The 17,809-nt window shown below is 44.0% G+C and overlaps 1 protein-coding gene across 13 annotated transcripts in view; it reads right to left on the reverse strand.

The window, feature by feature from the left end:
- The window catches only part of LOC137344858 (elastin-like), a 306,346-nt gene that overhangs the window by 268,219 nt on the left and 20,318 nt on the right, over window positions 1-17,809 (reverse strand). For all 13 annotated transcript variants that reach the window (XM_068008078.1, XM_068008072.1, XM_068008082.1 and 10 more), the window contains exon 2: window positions 15,866-15,940. In XM_068008078.1, coding sequence (XP_067864179.1) covers window positions 15,866-15,940 — 75 coding nt within the window. The remainder of the gene's footprint in view (window positions 1-15,865; window positions 15,941-17,809) is intronic.

Raw genomic sequence — 17,809 nt, forward strand, 5'->3', positions numbered from 1 at the left:
AATCTGAGTGCCTGCTCATTCAGGCTATGGTCATCATGGGAAGTTTACATGATTGCCAGCCCTGACAAACAATCCATCCTTCACCTGCCTTATGCATTTATGTGTAGCTGACTGGGAGACCCACGATAGGTCTCCTGTAGCACTCTGGAAGGAACCAGTGGCAAAAAAGTTGAGGGCAGTGGTGACTTTCACAGCCACTGGTAATGTGTGGCCACCAGGGAGCAGGTCTTCTTCTAGGAGGCTGCAGATGTCTGCAGCTACCTGACCTGATAACCTTACTGAGGTTCCGAGAGGTCAGGGAAGCTGAGCCTCTGTCTTTACATCCTGTTAGGTGGGTAGTGCATTCTGTGACCTCGACCCCCTCTGTTGCTCCCTCCACAGTACACAGTTGCTGCTGCGGATTGCCTTCCATGTCTGAAGTCCAATCTAAAGCAGCCATGGCAGCACCCATCCTCATGGGTGTAGACCTCCAAAATATACTAGCCCCATGAAGTGCCGATCAACCACGCCTCCATTTTAGCGGCGACTTTCACGAACTCCGAAAAAAGTGCCGGAAGCATTAAATGCAAATCGCAGTGAAAATCTCTCTCATATTCAAATAAAGCTGTTTTTAATCATTAACCTGCCTCTCCAGAGGGGTTACTCGCATGCACCAAAACCTCGGTTAAAACCGGAAGTTGGAGGCGGCTTTTTGATTTGATATTTTAACTAACCCCCCCAGTGGTTTTTTGCTCCAGTGTCTTTCGATTCGGGCACATCCTTTCCCCTTTTTAATTATTTCAGTCAGGATGTTCCTTTTTCCCCTCCATATCTGTCAATCAAGATACATCCCTCCCACTACTCCTTATGTAGGAGTATTCCTCCCGTCTTCCCTCATCTGGCAGATTACCCCCTCATGTAGTCTCACCACTAACTCCAGAGTATCTACACTTTACCTGTCGCAAAATTAGTGAAACGTGGATTTTTCAGGGCCCGAAATTTCTTCAGACGGTGCAACCAGCCGAGAATGTCAGTAAGGCTTGTGCCACAGCACGAGAATGACAATTGGGCAACAACCGCGCTCGCGATTCACAGGCTCGCGAGTGGCGGTTGGGCTCGCGATTGGGTTTACAAGTGACGGCCGGTTTTCTGGTCAGCCACCGCAACGAATTAAACTCCGTTGAGATACTTGTCGGTAGGCCTTTAGCTTATTTCTAGAGTTTTATTGTTTTGTGAAAACACGGTTTACTACTTGACTTCAGCACATTGCGTCAGGTGGACTTTTCTTTTTGTCGTTTTCAGAAATGTTTGCTTCTAAATGTTTGCTTCTAATGACCATTGTATATAAAGCGTCAATTTCAAACATTTTAGCTTCTGCATTAAATGACTACAGTTTTCTGTAATCCGTTTTTTTAGGTTTCTTTATGCTATCTAGCCAGCTAAATGAAGGAAGAACTCGCATTTATAAAGCATTTTTCATATTCTCAGGACATCCCAAAGCAGTTTACAACCAATTAATTATCTTTTAAGTATAGCTTGTGTAATTATGTAGGTAAACAGGACAGCCAATTTTTGTACAATAAGCTCCCACAAGTAGTAAATAAGATAAATGACTGGTTAATGAGGATGGGTGCCGCCATGGCTGCTTTAGTTGGCTAGGACACTGGGAGAACTTCTTACTTTTTGAACATAGCTGTGGGATTTGTTATGAGTTGATGGGCCTCTGCTTCGTATCTCATCTAAAACACTGCACCTCCAACAACTTGGTATTCCCTCAATGCTGCACTGAAGTGTCACCCTAAATTATGTGTTCAAGTCCTGGAGTGAAGTTAAAACCTTCTAACTCAGAAATGAATGATACCAACTGAGCCAAATCAAGACTAGGGAGAACTTGCTACATTGTAATTGTAGTTGCAAACCCACAACTTCCAATAGCAGGTTGGGAACCTCAACAAACCTACTACTATCGCAAGCACTTTCTAAAATGAGTGACAGTATAGATGCTGGTGGGACATCTCAATATCCCCATGTGGCAAGTTCACAATCTTGATGGAAGTCAGCAACCAAGCAGCAGCTGCATTCCTACACTGAAAAATAGTGTGCACAACTCTAAGGCTAAAGTGGATAAATCTTATAATTGGGGAGAGGAAAGGAGGAGCAAGGGGAGAAGTGTTACTTTTGGTCCAACTTCCTGTGTACATCTGACAGACATTCAGTGAAGGGTGTCAGATCACCTTTTAGCAATTGACTTTGCAGCATTTATCAATTCCAATGCTTGTTTTTAATACAATAATAAAATTATTTGGTGACATGGTCCTACACTAATCAGCTACTCTAAATCAAAGGCAATGCTTGAGGTTATGTAGAAGGTATACTTGATAAATGCAATCTTATGGAATATATAAATATTATCCAGCACTATGATGTCAGTTGACAGAAAGGAATGAGTCAGGTGTAGGCTGATTCAACAACAACTTGCATTTATATAGCACTTACACGCAGGAAGATGTTTCAAGTACCTTACAACAAGGAAAGGGATAGAGTCCATTGAACATGGGGAACAAGGAGGAATGGAGAGGCTAGGATAATGAGCCCCAGGCATGGTTGAAGGATAGTTTTGAGGATACAGTATTTTTGAAAACAAGAGAGAGTTTGCAAGGCACAGAAATATAGGTAGGGAATTTCAGAGGTTAGGAATGTAGTCACTGAATGAGAGGTTGCTATTTGTGAAGTGGAAGGAGTGAGGGGCGAGAAGATTAGTGTTAGAGTAGCAGAGGATATGTGCAGCAATGTAAGGGAGGGCGCGATCACGAAGATAAAGTGGAAAAGGCTAAGGAGAGATTTAAAAACAAGAATCATCTTTAAATGGCTGTGCTGAGACTCTGGAGCTTGGAGAGGACAGGAGTGATGGAAGTGTGCAATTTATTTTGGGTGAGGATCAGTTGAACCTTGTGGTGGGTTGAGGCAGTGAGGCCAGCTAGGAGGACATTAGAGAAGTCAAGGCTTGAGGTGATAAAGACACGACTAGCATTTTGGTGTGGAAGGGGAGAGAAGATCCAGAATATGAATTATTCATTCAGGACAATCTGGAAGAATTGCAAATACTTGAAACTATAGTCAAAATGTGAAAGAGTGTAGTTAGAGTGCATTTAATTCTTTTCAACTTTGAGCATAGCCCTCAAATCTACCCACATTCCAAGAACATAGGATAATTTATACCAGTCAGTTTTCCTGAACAAAGCATAATAAGCAGCAATATTTAAGAATAAAGTGGTGATATCATATCTTGCAGAAAACAAATGTTAGAAAATAGTCATACAAAAAAGTCTGCAATTTTTGTTTACTGTCACCATCACTACTACAGATTGCTGGAAACTGCTGACCAAATTCAAAATGGCTAACTGAGTACAGCTTGCAATAAGTATTGTAACTATGGTACATACAACCTAAAGCTAATCTAATGATTGACAATCATGGGGGAAATGACCACGATTTCCTGACATGGACTCATGTAAGGTAAGGAACCTCAACAAAGGAGAATGAGCAATACCCTGTCCTAGGGATCTATAGACCCCATTGCCCCTTCCAGAGCATAAGCCAGGAGATGTGCATGAGATTCAGCAGAGAAGTTGTTAAACAGCATTACATTCTGCTGTAATCTTGCCTACTGTTCCATTCATACCTCAAGCCCACCTCAATCATACAGATTGCATTGGCAACAGCCCTTAAATCCTTTGCAATGTATCTTCCCAGGGTTCTACGGTGACTGCTAAACCATAAACCAGATGCATTTGTCAAGTACTTGATGCCATTTGCCAGGACAGCCCAGTTTATCCATTTTGATTTGGGTCAGAGAGAGGGCAATAAGTGGCTGGCTTCCCAAAGGGGCTATGGAAAGGACACTTGAGGGTAAATTTTAACCCGCAAATGGGTGGGTAGGTAAAAATTGTAAAAAAAAACTAAAACTGACCCCAGTCCGCCCACTTCCGGTTTTAACGGAGGCGAGTCAAGGGGCAGGTGACCAACCCTCTCTTAGGAGGCGGTTTTTAAAAAAAAATTGTGTTCATGGGATGTGGGCGTCGCTGGCGAGGCCGGCATTTATTGCCCATCCCTAACTGCCCTTAAGATGGTGGTGAGCCGCCTTCTTGAACCGCTGCAGTCCGTGTGGTGACGGTTCTCCCACAGTGCTGTTAGGAAGGGAGTTCCAGGATTTTGACCCAGCGACGATGAAGGAACGGCGATATATTTCCAAGTCGGGATGGTGTGTGTGACTTGGAGGGGAACGTGCAGATGGTGTTGTTCCCATGTGCCTGCTGCTCTTGTCCTACTAGGTGGTAGAGGTTGCGGGTTTGGGAGGTGCTGTTGAAGAAGCCTTGGCGACTTGCTGCAGTGCATCCTGTGGATGGTACACACTGCAACCAGTGTGCCGGTGAAGGGAGTGAATGTTTAGGGTGGTGGATGGGGTGCCAATCAAGTGGGCTGCTTTATCTTGGATGGTGTCAAGCTTCTTGAGTGTTGTTGGAGCTGCACTCATCCAAGCAAATGGAGAGTATTCCATCACACTCCTGACTTGTGCCTTGTAGATGGTGGAAAGGCTTTGGGGGGTCAGGAGGTGAGTCACTCACCGCAGAATACCCAGCCTCTGACCTGCTCTTGTAGCCACAGTATTTATATGGCTGGTCCAGTTAAGTTTCTGGTCAATGGTGACCCCCAGGATGTTGATGGTGGGGGAATTCAGCAATGGTAATGCCGTTGAACGTCAAGGGGAGGTGGTTAGACTCTCTCTCTTGTTGGAGATGGTCATTGCCTGGCATTTGTCTGGCGCGAATGTTACTTGCCACTTATGAGCCCAAGCCTGGATATTATCCAGGTCTTGCTGCATGCGGGCTTGGACTGCTTCATTATTTGAGGGGTTGCGAATGGGAACTGAACGTTGTGCAATCAGCGAACATCCCCATTTCTGACTTTATGATAGAGGGAAGGTCATTGATGAAGCAGCTGAAGATGGTTGGGCCTAGGACACTGCCTTGAGGAACTCCTGCAGCAATATCCTGGGGCTGAGATGATTGGCCTCCAACAACCACTGCCATCTTCCTTTGCGCTAAATAGGATTCCAGCCACTGGAGAGTTTTCCCCGATTCCCATTGACTTCAATTTTACTAGGGCTCCTTGGTGCCACACTATGTCAAATGCTGCCTTGATGTCAAGGGCAGTCACTCTCACCTCACCTCTGGAATTCAGCTCTTTTGTCCATGTTTGGACCAAGGCTGTAATGAGGTCTGGAGCAGAGTGGTCCTGACGGAACCCAAACTGAGCATCGGTGAGCAGGTTATTGGTGAGTAAGTGCCACTTGATAGCACTGTCGACGACACCTTCCATCACTTTGCTGATGATTGAGTGGAGGCTGATGGGGCGGTAATTGGCCAGATTGGATTTGTCCTGCTTTTTGTGGACAGGACATACCTGGGCAATTTTCCACATTGTCGGGTAGATGCCAGTGTTGTAGCTGTACTGGAACAGCTTGGCTAGAGGCGCAGCTAGTTCTGGAGCACAAGTCTTCAGCATTACAGCTGGGATGTTGTCGGGGCCCATAGCCCCGTTGGTCAGTGAAAGCTTTAAAAAGGAGGCTGCGGGCCTCCATTTTGACAGCTTTTTTATTTTTAAACTCTTGGGGGCTGCGATTCCCGTGCCTTCTGCTTCACGAGAAGGTGAGAAGGCCCGGATCAGCAGGTAAGTGCCTTTATTGCACTGCTTGTGGGCCAGGAGACACACTAGTGTTTCCTCCAGGCCCAACAAGCCTACCTGCTGTGATCTCACACACACGCACCAACCCCTCCCCCAATTGAAGACTGACCTGCTGGCGTCCGCGCCCTGGCTGGTCTCCCATCTGACAGACAGCCGGCCTGTCCATCTGGCTGGCCTGTTGAGTGGGCAACGTACAAAACAAAACGACGGCCTTACCTCAAAATCACAAGGCCGTCTGGGAAACCTGTACTTTCTGGTTTCCCCTCAGGAATTCCCCCACCATGCCCTCTTCCCAGCTCCCGGTTAAAGTTTACCCCTTGGTCATCCAAACCCTCAATTACATCAACAGGACAGAATTCCATTCACCCATTTTGTGATCACCAGCACTACAGCTTTCATATCAATCCACATTTTGCTGCCACATTTGGCAGTCCACTATGCCAGCTCTGACACTTACGGGCAAGTCTCAAGGTGGCTCCTGGAAGACTAGAACTACCCATGGCTTCCTTGGCTCATGACACCTTGCAGAGTACTATCATAGCAGGAAAGGAACATTATAACATGCATGCCACCACCCACATTCGAATTCAGCAGATAAATGGAATATTGAAGGGTCAGTTCAGTGCCTTAGTTGGTCAGGGTAGTATGCCCTCATCACTATGTGCAGGATAATGGTTGCATACTATGTGCTACACAGTTTCACTCTGATTCCCACAGGTCCCCATGCACCTTGACCTATGGCCTATGCACCTGCTGCTTGTAGGTGACACCTGAGGTGTGAGTTGGACAGCTACATTCCCCAAGAATGAGCATCTTGGGACTTGTTTGAATCCTGGAATGAATGTGGCAGGCTGTGTCTCTGGGCCTCTTGGTCATGCTTCCGTACTGTAACATGTGAAGGCATCTGAGGGGACTGGCCAGACCACTGGTATGTGCTGCTAGCTTGGGAAAAAGCAGCATGTGAATGCACTCTTGCTGTCTCACTGGTACTATGCCTGGCAGCACACAGATCATTGGAAATACCAATAATGGTTCTCCAAAGATCTTTGAAGCTGTTCTCTCAACACAATCAGCCAAAACCTTAAGGTCAGCAGTATCTCCATATTGGAGGGGATAGATTCACATGTTTCTGGAGCTGACACATAGATGAAAAGCCTTCCCTGATGATGCCACAGGACATGGCAGCGGATTCCATGGTGACTGTGCAATAGCTCCACATGTGTATTGCTCGACCAGTATAATTCTTTTTTATAACAGAACCCCCGAGATCTGAGTAAGCAGCGTCCTGATCCAAGAGTGGACATCTCCTGAGCCTCCACTTAGCACTATCAAGTTCCACTACTTCCTCTAGCTGCCATGTGCTTTGTGTATCGCCCAGTGCCAAGTCCTCATTTGAACTGCATGACTCCTTTCAGGCAATTGCGTGGGCAATATGCCAGAATAGCCAGTATGCACTCCACAATTCCATCAACATTTCATTGCTGCCATTTTTAAGAGAACAAGTGAGTTGTTCCAGTGCTCGAAAGAAAAACAGATGCAGCAGGAGATCACATGATTTCTAAAGAGTTGCAGGAATCCCTCAGGTGCCAGACAGCATTGATGCCACATGTGAACCTTCAGAAAACCCAATGACATACATAAGCAGGAAGGAATTTCATTCTATTAATGTACAGCTTGTTCGTAATCACTGCCATTTAATAATGCAGGTGGGTGATATCCTGAGAGGAGCATGACTTATTCTCAGTCCATAGTTCCACCATAATTTGAGATGGATGGCACTGAAGGGATGGTTGGAGAGAGACCCAAGGATACCTACTGGATCTATGGCTTAACGAGGTCAATTCTGCCACACTGAGAAAAATGCTTTTATCATCATCAGTGCTAAATTCATTTTAAAAATATATTAAACTTTTAAGAAGAAACATCTGAGCTCTATTGGACATGACAGAATTTGCTTCAGTGGCTTTGGCTGCACTTTGCTCGAAGTAATGCATCCCATCATTGACCCTCATGAGTGTTTATGGAATGTTCAGTTTACTGCAGCCGGGGCTCACTGGAAAAGGAACACTTGAGCTTAATGGAGGAAATGTCAGGATAGAAGAACCACAGTAAATTCTATGGAATTTTCACGTTATGCAAGTACTTCGCAATGTGACTTTTCTGAAAAGCTCTACTCTATAAAGCGACAAATAGCAAAGCAATTTCCATTTGGAGCAACAAAATGGACTATGATTATGAGCTATTCATAGTTTCCTTACAAGGCTAGATGGAAACGGTAGACGGTACAATCCAGATGGTCTCCAGCTGCTAGTTATTTTGGCAATGGATCCATATATGACAGCATTCTGGTGATGTGCTGACAGATTGATATAATAAGCTCTAGCATCTGCTTACCATAAAGAAATACTTGGTCTACAGTGCATAGTTTCAAACATTGCTGCCAGTTTCACCCAAGTTTTTAACATTACCATTGCTAAGATTAGGAATGGGCCACCTATGACGCTTCAGAGGTAATGGCACACCATATCATGAGTAAGGATTGAGAAAACCTAAAGGCTTGGTTGATACCAACATTACTGTAAACACATTATTACAACCCTCTTTTTAAACCAGAAAAAGTCGAGCTTTGATGACTAATCCCAAAGGTGAATGATAAAAGACTCAGCAGAGAGAAGATATCAAGGAGCCTGTATTGAGGCTTTTAATAGAAATCTTGCAAACTAACCCAGGCTCTGTCACATACTATTCTATCCCAGGAAAAGGGAACTATTTGTTTTCATTTAACCTGTTTGCTTGCCTTGGCTTAATTTCAGTTATAATGGCCAATGGAAATATTCTAACAAATCTTTAGTTTTTTTTATATCATTTTAGTTGACAAATGATTGATTTACAATTACAGTACTAAAAAGTTAAACATTGACATCAGCACAAGCTTCAATATTTCACTGCACAAAGCAAGCAGTCCCATTTGAGAACAGCATTTGCACTTCTATAATACCGAATAAACTTGTGACACGGTGGAACAGAAAGATCGGTGAGGAGGAAGGGAAAATAGGGATTTTTTTCTGACTGTTCTCAGAGCAGTTCAGTTATACCAGATGGACAAGTCCAATCTGTCAGACCTGACAAGTTCACATGTAAGGAGTGACAATTAATCATTCATTTTGCCTTTAAATTGGGACTTATTTTGATCAATGTCACTTAAAAAGAATGTTTACAACAGAAAAGGCTGGAATTACTGAGCAGAACTATTGGGATTTGCGATAAAAGACAGGTTAATGATTAGTGTGGAGACCTTTCACTCCAACACTTCTAATGAAGGGTCTCCATCTAAATTGTTAACCTGTCTTTTCTCTTTCAGATGCTGATTGATTTGCCTCATTATTTCAGTATTTTCTATTTTTATTTCAGATTTCCAGCATTTTTTTTTAAATGTTTGCAACCCTCCTCACCTCAGTAAAATTTACAATCCACAAGTATCCTAGTTGTCAGCAGTTCCACTCTTATTTCACTAGCAAGATACTGTCTGGATAACCTTCAGGCTCCAAAACAGGGTATTTGATTTATAGAAATGGCTGGAATCTGGGAATGACTCCATAGTCTCAAATACAACTCAGAAGTAGTGTGTAAAGCTATGAATCCAGAGTAAAATAAGTTGGCAGCAAAGCTGCCAGAAAGTAAAGATTGCAGCAAGAGAGTTAGAAGCCATTTCCTCAGTGATTTTTCTTTGACCTACAGTGGAACAATTAATTTTTTTTTTTAAAAACAGCAGAGATGAGTTGAAGGGCTGCTCTCCACTTTTCTGATGCCTCCCTGGAGGAGGGAGTCAAGACAAGGAGGAAGGTACTGTTCCCCAAAAGCTACAGAAGCATCCCCATGGCCACTGTTAAGCAGGCCTGGACAGAGGTGGCTGAAAAGGTCAGTGCCACCAGCATCATCCCCAGGACCTGGATTCAAGGTAGAAAGAGGTTTCATGATCCCAAGAGCAGCAAGGGTGAGTACATAGCTTCATCTCTCCACCTCTCAAAAGCACCTGACAATATTCCTTTCACTTCCCTCCCCACCACTCAACAGTTTCCTCCCCTGAATCATATCCATCAGTATATAATCACAAAGGTACATTTGAACACGTCTCTTCCTCATTCCAAGTACACTCACTTCTTCCATTCCTCTCTTCACAGCACACATCGACAGTATTCTCTTCACATCCTAGCACTTGCACAACCAGCTACCGCTCCCAGCACTCCTTCCTGACTTCGCATTACACACACACTTGGCTTTACATTCATCACCTTCAAAGCCTCATTCCATTTTGCTTCTCACCACATGCACTATTTGCACAAGCCCTATACATTTCCACTTACTTTTGACAGCCAGTCACTAACTCTCTCTCTGCAAGAAAATATAGTGCATAATGTAAAGGAAAGAACTAACCAAGATGAGGAGTCACCAACATCACCCTCACCCAAGCAGAGCAAGAAGTCCTGGTGATCAGAGCCATGGGTATCAGGGAAGGAGACTGGTGGCTTACTTCAGCAAGGTCGTTGCACATTACTTGTAACCCTTCATTCTCAACAAATACGCAACAAGCTTCACAATTTCAAGCTCCATTCTCAAGACCATCACTTGTAAATGTGCAGTTTCTATCTGGTGTCCTAACTATTGTTCCTTTTCTTCTAGGTCCTTCTTGGCAGTAAGAGTATTATGGAAAACACCTTGGAGGAGAACAGTCAACTGTTCCATCCCTCCCAGGAATCAGCTCAGACATTGGCATTCTGCTTGGGTTAGATAGTGAGGCAGAGGGGTCTGCACGAGGTGAAACACCTAATACCAGTGAGCAGCCACAAGTACAGGTGGCAGGGACAGCCTGCCAAAGGGTGAAGTCCTCTCCCAGCTCTGCTTAGGAGGACAGAGAGGGCCCAGCCATGAAATGTAAAATGTTTGTATCACAAGCAGTTATGAGGTATTTGGAGGCCTGCCATGAGTTTCATCAATATGACTGAGTGTGTGGAGGAGTCCACTTCCAGCCAGTGTGGTATCATCTCATGGCATCAACATTCTACAGCCTACCCTGGTGAGTATGGTCACCTCCAGGGACGCTGCAGCCAGGCCCTTACAAACGGAGTCAGTATTACCATCCTTTACAGCTTTGGTGGAAGCTCAAATGACTCATCCAGGCTCTCAGATTGGTAGACCCAATAGATAGGGGCTGTCAAGGAGGCAGCCGTCAGCAGTCTGCTCTCCCGCAGATCAGCGGAAGTGATGAGTCCCAGCCCCACAGGACTGGCAATGGGAGTGGTAAGTTTTGCCCTCTTTCAGGATGTCAATGTTCCCTCCTTCACCACATCCTCAACCAATACCTGCCATGGTGCTAGGAAGTCAGCTGGCCCACACTGTCCGGGCAGCAGACAAGGTGCAGCACCTCATAGGAGTAGTAGTTAGCAAACCTTCACTTAAGAAAAGCCCCAATGGTAGATCGCTTGGATGAGAAATGATAGGCAATTATATTTTCCATTAAATTAACCACCTTTCAGATTTGTCACTTTGGTTTGCATTGTGTTTTAATAGCAGCTTCGGAGTCTGCATTGTCAGAATTTCATTGATATAGAAGTTGGTTTGAATGTTCTTTAATGTAGGATGAAGGGAGTGGGGAAGGATGTAATAAGGACTGTTAAGCAAAGATGCTCTGTGTAAGTTTTGAGGGCAGGGGAAGCAGGTCAGCGGAATTGCTGAACAATTAGCTGATCCTCACATCTCTTGCTGCAAGGAATTGAAGTGTCCCTCCTTCTGCTGCTTCCTCGCTTTCTGATGAGGACTGCTGCTGCGCCTCTTCCAAATGCATGCCTTTGTATGGCAATGTTGTGTGGTACGTAGCATACTACTACAATGTGGGAGATTTTCAGAGAGCTACATTGTTGGTAGCCTACAGGCCTATCCAGACACGTAAACCTCTGTTTTAGCAGCCCTATGGTGTGCTCTGGTGGTGCACTGGCTTCAATTATACCAGTGTTGCTCAGGAGTGGTGGGGTTGCAGAGGGATGTCATGAGCCACGTCTGAAGGTGATAGTCCCTGTCCTCCAGCAGGGATTCTGCCATGTTCCTGGGAGGGTCATATATTCGGGGACATGGTCGATTGGCACAGGGTAAAGGAGTCATGACAGAACCTGGGTACCTTGCAGCAACTTGCATGATTCTGTATGTGATTGGACACTAGTGGAACGGTAGCCTTTTCTATTTATGAATATTGCTGGCTAGTGTCTGGTACCCTGATGGCAACATGTGCAGTCAATGATGCCCTGCACACGAGGGAGGCCAGCCACTGTTGCAAATTGCCGAGTTTTCTCCTGTTGACGTCATTGGGCAAAGGATCCTTGGCAAACAGGGCATCGGTGACCTTCTTAATGCAGCTGTGTACTGCAGACTGGAAGATGCGGCTGATGTCCCCTCTAGCAGACTGAAAGGAGCTAGTGGTTAGGAAGTTAAGAGCTGTGGTAACTTTGACAGCCACTAGCAAAGAATGTCTCCCGGTCCAGCAGGCAGTGGATCCTTTTGCAGGAGGCTGCAGAGATCTGGACAGCCTGCTTGGAGAAGTGCAGTCTTCTGAGGGATTGCTCTTCAACTAGGCCCAAAAAACAGACCTTTGGCCTGTACACCCTGTGTGCTGGGTATGGCCACATGAGTAGCCCCCCTCACCTCTTGTCTTCTGATGGGGGCAGCTGCTGCTGATGGTACTCCTTTTTCTCCAGCCAAAAGAAACTAGCTATAATTGCATCCATGACAAGCATAGAAAGCTTACGGAGGTTGATAAGGTCAAAAATGTGGAAGAGAAGTGATCTAGAACTGGAAACTCCTGGCAAACTATCCTATGATCCACTGCCCTGCAGCTGAGTGCCCCTTTATATAGAGCTTCAGTGGCTCATACACCAATCCCGCTGGATTTACTGGTGGGTCAGGCACTGGGTGTCACTTCTGTGATTTTTAGTTAAAATGTCATTGGGGTCCTAATTGATTTAAATATATTCACGAGGCCCTTGCTGCCTATGGCAGGCACCTCTCCTGAATCAAAATATTGACAGTTAAAATGGTGGTGGGCAGGAGCGTATTGGGAATACATCGGATAGCTGCGACCTTGATTTCATAGAATCATAGGATGGTTACAGCACAGAAGGAGACCATTCGGCCCATCAAGTCTGTGCCAGTTCATTGTAAGAGCAATCCAGTTAGTCCCATTCTCCTGCTCTTTCCCCATAGCCCTGCAAATTTTTCCCCCCTTCAAGTATTTATCCAATTCCTTTTTGAAAGCCTCGATTGAATCGGCTTCCACCATCCTTTCAGGCAACGCATTCCAGATCATAATTCGCTGCATTAAAAAGTTTTTCTTCATGTCGCCTTTGGTTCCTTTGCCAATCATCTTAAATCTCTGTCCTCTGGTTCTTGACTCCTCCACCAATGGGAACAGTTTCTCTATTTATTTTATCTAAACCCTTCATGATTTTGAACACTTCTATCAAATCTCCTCTTATCCTTCTCTGCTCTAAAGAGAACAACCCCAGCTTCTCCAGTCTATCCACATAACTGAAGTCCTTCATCCCTGGAACCATTCCAGTAAATCGCCTCTGCACCCTCTCGAAGGCCTTCTCATCCTTCCTAAAGTGCGGTGCCCAGAATTGGACAATACTCCAGTTGTAGCCAAACCAGTGTTTTATAAAGGTTCAACATAACTTCCTTGCTTTTGTACTCTATGCTTTCATTTATAAGGCCTAGGATCCCAGATGCTTTTTTAAACTGCTTTCTCAACCTGTCCTGCCAACTTCAAAGATTTGTGTACATATACTCCCAGATCTCTTTCTGCACCCCCTTTAGAATTGTACCATTTAGTTTATATTGCCTCTCCTTATTCTTCCTGCCAAAATGTATCACTTGGCATTTCTGTTAAATTTCATCTGCCATGTGTCTGTCCACTCCACCAACCTGTCCATGTCCTCTAGTAGTCTATTACTATCCTCCTCACTGTTTACTACACTTCCAAGTTGTGTCATCTGCAAATTTTGAAATTGTGCCCTGTACACTCAAGTCATTGAGATAAAAGGGGCAGTGGCAGCATGGATATGAAATTGGCTAAGTATATAAAACCAACCCCTGGGGAACACCATTCTATGTCCTTCCTCCAGTCCAAAAAACAACCGTTCACCACTACTTTGTTTCCTGTTACTTAGCCAATTTCATATCCATGCTGCCACTGCCCCTTTTATTCCATGGGCTTCAATTTTGCTGTCTTTGTGGCACTTTATCAAACTCCTTTTGAAAGTCGCTTTACACATGAACCGCATTGTCCTCATCAATACCCTGTTAACTCAAAAAAACTCAAGTTAGTTAAACACGATTTGCCTTTAACAAAGCCGTACAGGCTTTCCTTTATTAATCCACACTTGGCCAAGTGACTTAATTGTCCTGGATTATCGTTTAAACAACCTATCCGCTCAGTTTGCTGGGCAGGGTTAAAATCTACCCTAGTGTCTCAGGTATTTTGTAATTTGAGTCGGATTCCTTCTGTCCCAACTAGTGCTGAATAATAAAGGTTTTTTTGCAAGACATCTTTTCATTACTATGTTCAGACATAAAGTAAATTTGAGGAAGCATGGGTCAGAGATAAACTACAACACTTTAACACCAATGCGCCTTTACGTATGACTTCTCTGAAAGACCACGGGACTGAAGAATTTATCCTAAAGTGCTAAGCACAGCTACATAAAACGTAAACAGGTTAACAGTCAGTTCAGTTGCTATGCCAGACTCACATTTAACAAAACATGCAACTCAGACTGCTTTACCACTATGAACAAGGCTCAAAGCAAAATAACGATATCCATATAACAAACTATGTGCTAGAGGCACATCATTTTATTTAGTATGGTGGACAGTGACAGCAACAGGACTCAAGTGCTCAGATGCAAAAAATAGCAGAGGTTGGGAAAGTATTTCTATTGTATATTAGGTTGTGCCATAGGCCAATAAGATGACTTTATTCCCCCTGCCCTTAGAGCTTGAGAACACTCAACAGCTCTTCAATTCTTAATCCTTTTCTGGGCTGCAACTTTGCGTATCAGTGCTGCTCAATGTGTTCCTTTGGTTAGACATAGTCCAGGAGATTTAATCACATAACATCCCACCTCCAAACGCCCCACCCTCACTCCAACCATGTACCTGAAAACGTATATTTTCACGTTACACGGACTTCCTACACCATTTGGAAGACCAACAGACTCTTTGGCCCTGATATTTATGAGGAGGCGGTGAGGGAGCGGGGGCCCGTCAGCGGCCGGGAAACCCAGAAATGCCGAATTTAATGCAGGATCTCATTAGAATTTTTTCTCTGTTTCCCGCCCGGTAGTCAGCCAGATTGAGAGAGAGACTGGCCGCTGCCAGGCATGAAAGCCTGCTATAGAAGGCAGCAAATGGGGACTGGCAAGGGGGAAAGAGATCAGATCGTGGGGCTTTGGTGGAACCTTCCCCCGCTGCTGTCCGGGGGCGGGTTAAAATTACCCCTTTTGTTACCCAATTGAATAATCATCTTTACTTTATCCCCCACGTCACCAGTATTTTTAAAGTTAATAAACAAAAGTGCTCAATGAAAAAAAAATAAGCACAATTTTTTCCAGTCCCCCATGATTTTTCCTCCTGGTTGCTTGCAGCAGTGTTCAGGAGATTAATTCTCAATTCTTTGAGTCTGAAACAATCCTGGCAGGTTGCAACCTAGTTCTTTCACATCATTCCCAGACATCCCTACTGTTGTGACTGAGGTAGTACTTTTGGTAGACCTATAAGGTCTCATTCACTTGGCGATGCACTCATTTTGGCTTAAAAGTTTACCCTATTTTGAGGTGAAAATAAACAGCCATATTTGATTAAATTAGTTTTACATCTTTTACACTAAGCATAAACCTCATTCTTAACATTTGCCTGGTGTTGATAGCTTGGACCACCACCTTATTCTAGAGATTAAACTTGAAAACCTCTGCCATTTTGAAATGCTTTTTTTTAAAAATACAAAAATCAACATTTGCTTCTCATTGTATTTTACATCACCTCTCCTAAACTAACATTTCCAATTTATATACACAGTTCTAATAGAATCACTTACCAGTGCTATGGAAATAGGAACTTGGAAGAAAGAGGCGTCCTAATGTTCCTTGAACTCCTGTTGCTCCAGGAACACCTGTCAAACCAAGAGGGGATTAATTATAAACTAGTTCCCAATTCTTCAAAAATAGTTCATTATAATCTGCATGAAATATTGTAGCAAATAATAGTTATGGTTCAGTACTATTTTAAAAATTGTCCAAATGAATCATTCCAAGCAGTTATGAATTTTATGTATAATTCAGTCCAAAGTTTCATTGATTGATATTGTATGCTCAAATGCTTATTAATTAGGTAGTAAATACAGAAAAGGCAATTAGTTTGATACACCCAGTATTGTTCACATATTTAGACAGGCCCCATACACTAAATAAACACTAGCCTGAAATTTCCTTGAAACTTGTGCCAAAACAACAGTGATCATGCAGATTTTCAGCACAAAAGATTGTGGAAGTTTGCACATAAGTGACATATGCTGTTTATGTAACACCAGAGTTTCCTCAATCATTTCGATTCAGTGAAATCTCCACTCAGGCCCAGAATCTTTAGGCTGCGTTTTAGGTTCCGGCATATTGCTAATGGGACTGGCAGGAAATTTCAGCCCAAGCACCCACATTGGCCCGGAATTTTCTGCAATGGCGTAAATTTTGGTGTAACTTGCTGTTTACACCATTGCAGGAAATTCCGGACCAACTCTTTACACACCTTTATATTTAAGTTGGGGTCCCAGATAAACAGCGGTCAAATTGCAATCAGTGATTTCCATGTGGCATTCTCCCATTGATCCTGCTGCTGCTCCAAATCAAGGTCCATTGGAATCAACTACTTATTGAAAACACAATCTGTGCTTTCAACACATCCATGAGTTGGGGCAGCTGCCATCACTGGTGAGAACCAGATGTTCTAGTTAAAAGTTGTTTTTATACTGCAGCCGGAGTTTTGGGAGAGAAAGCTAACTGCACTGTTCTCCTGCATTTATCTTTCTAATTCTGTGCATGCAGATTGTGTAGAATTTGGGTCAGTGCTCATGCCATGACATTACAGGAAAGCTAAAGCAGATGCATATATGTCATTCCCCAGCTCATGCTGGCACACTTCTTTCTTCATCCTACATTCAACCTGGCACTCTTTCCCTTTCCCACGTCCTATTTCCTGCTTGCACTTTTATTTGCACCCCCACAATAGCACTTGGTTCACCCCTTTTCACTCCACCCAGCAATGCTCCTGGCTCAGACCCCTGCTCCTGCTGTTCTAGGGGACCGAACATCACTGCATGCTACAAGAATTTTTGATCTTGCAAGGATTCCTGCCCACAGTGTGCAATCCCTTGGAGCAGCAACATATGACAAGAACAGAGAACAGTGTTAATTTTCTTCATTGAACGAACAGTCACTGCCCTGAAAATGCTGACTGCATGAAACAAAAATGGTTGACATGTGTGAGGATTACGTGAGCCTTGCTGAATAGACCCTGCCAATGAACATCCACAAGAAAAGGTGGAGTACAACAATAGGGTCCACAGTGGCACTAAAGGACTCATCACAATGAAGCCCCTGACAACCTTTAGACAAAGTATGCTTGCCTACAAAAAAAGACTATGAGAACCAGAAACATGTAGGAAAACACTAACTCCATCCCTTAGGTAATAGGTAGGGAGGACGGATGGACAGTTGTTTATGGACGCTGCTATTGGTGAGGCACTAGCCCTAATCATGACTGCAGTCACCACTGAATAGACAAACATGGTCTGGAAATTCCTGGGTCCACAATGCAACAGAATAAGGGTGACTTACGCCTGCTGAAATTTGAGATGGGTGGCTCAGTTGTAAATTGCTGGGTTAACCAATTTCAAGAATGCTGGTGGGACAATACTCAAGAAATGACCTTTGGGGTGTCACATGGCCCCAAGTTTCTTGTCCCAGAAATAAAATCACTTGGCAGCATT

This window comes from Heptranchias perlo, chromosome 28 (genome assembly GCF_035084215.1).
Source record: "Heptranchias perlo isolate sHepPer1 chromosome 28, sHepPer1.hap1, whole genome shotgun sequence".
NCBI classification, from domain to species: Eukaryota; Metazoa; Chordata; class Chondrichthyes; order Hexanchiformes; family Hexanchidae; genus Heptranchias; species Heptranchias perlo.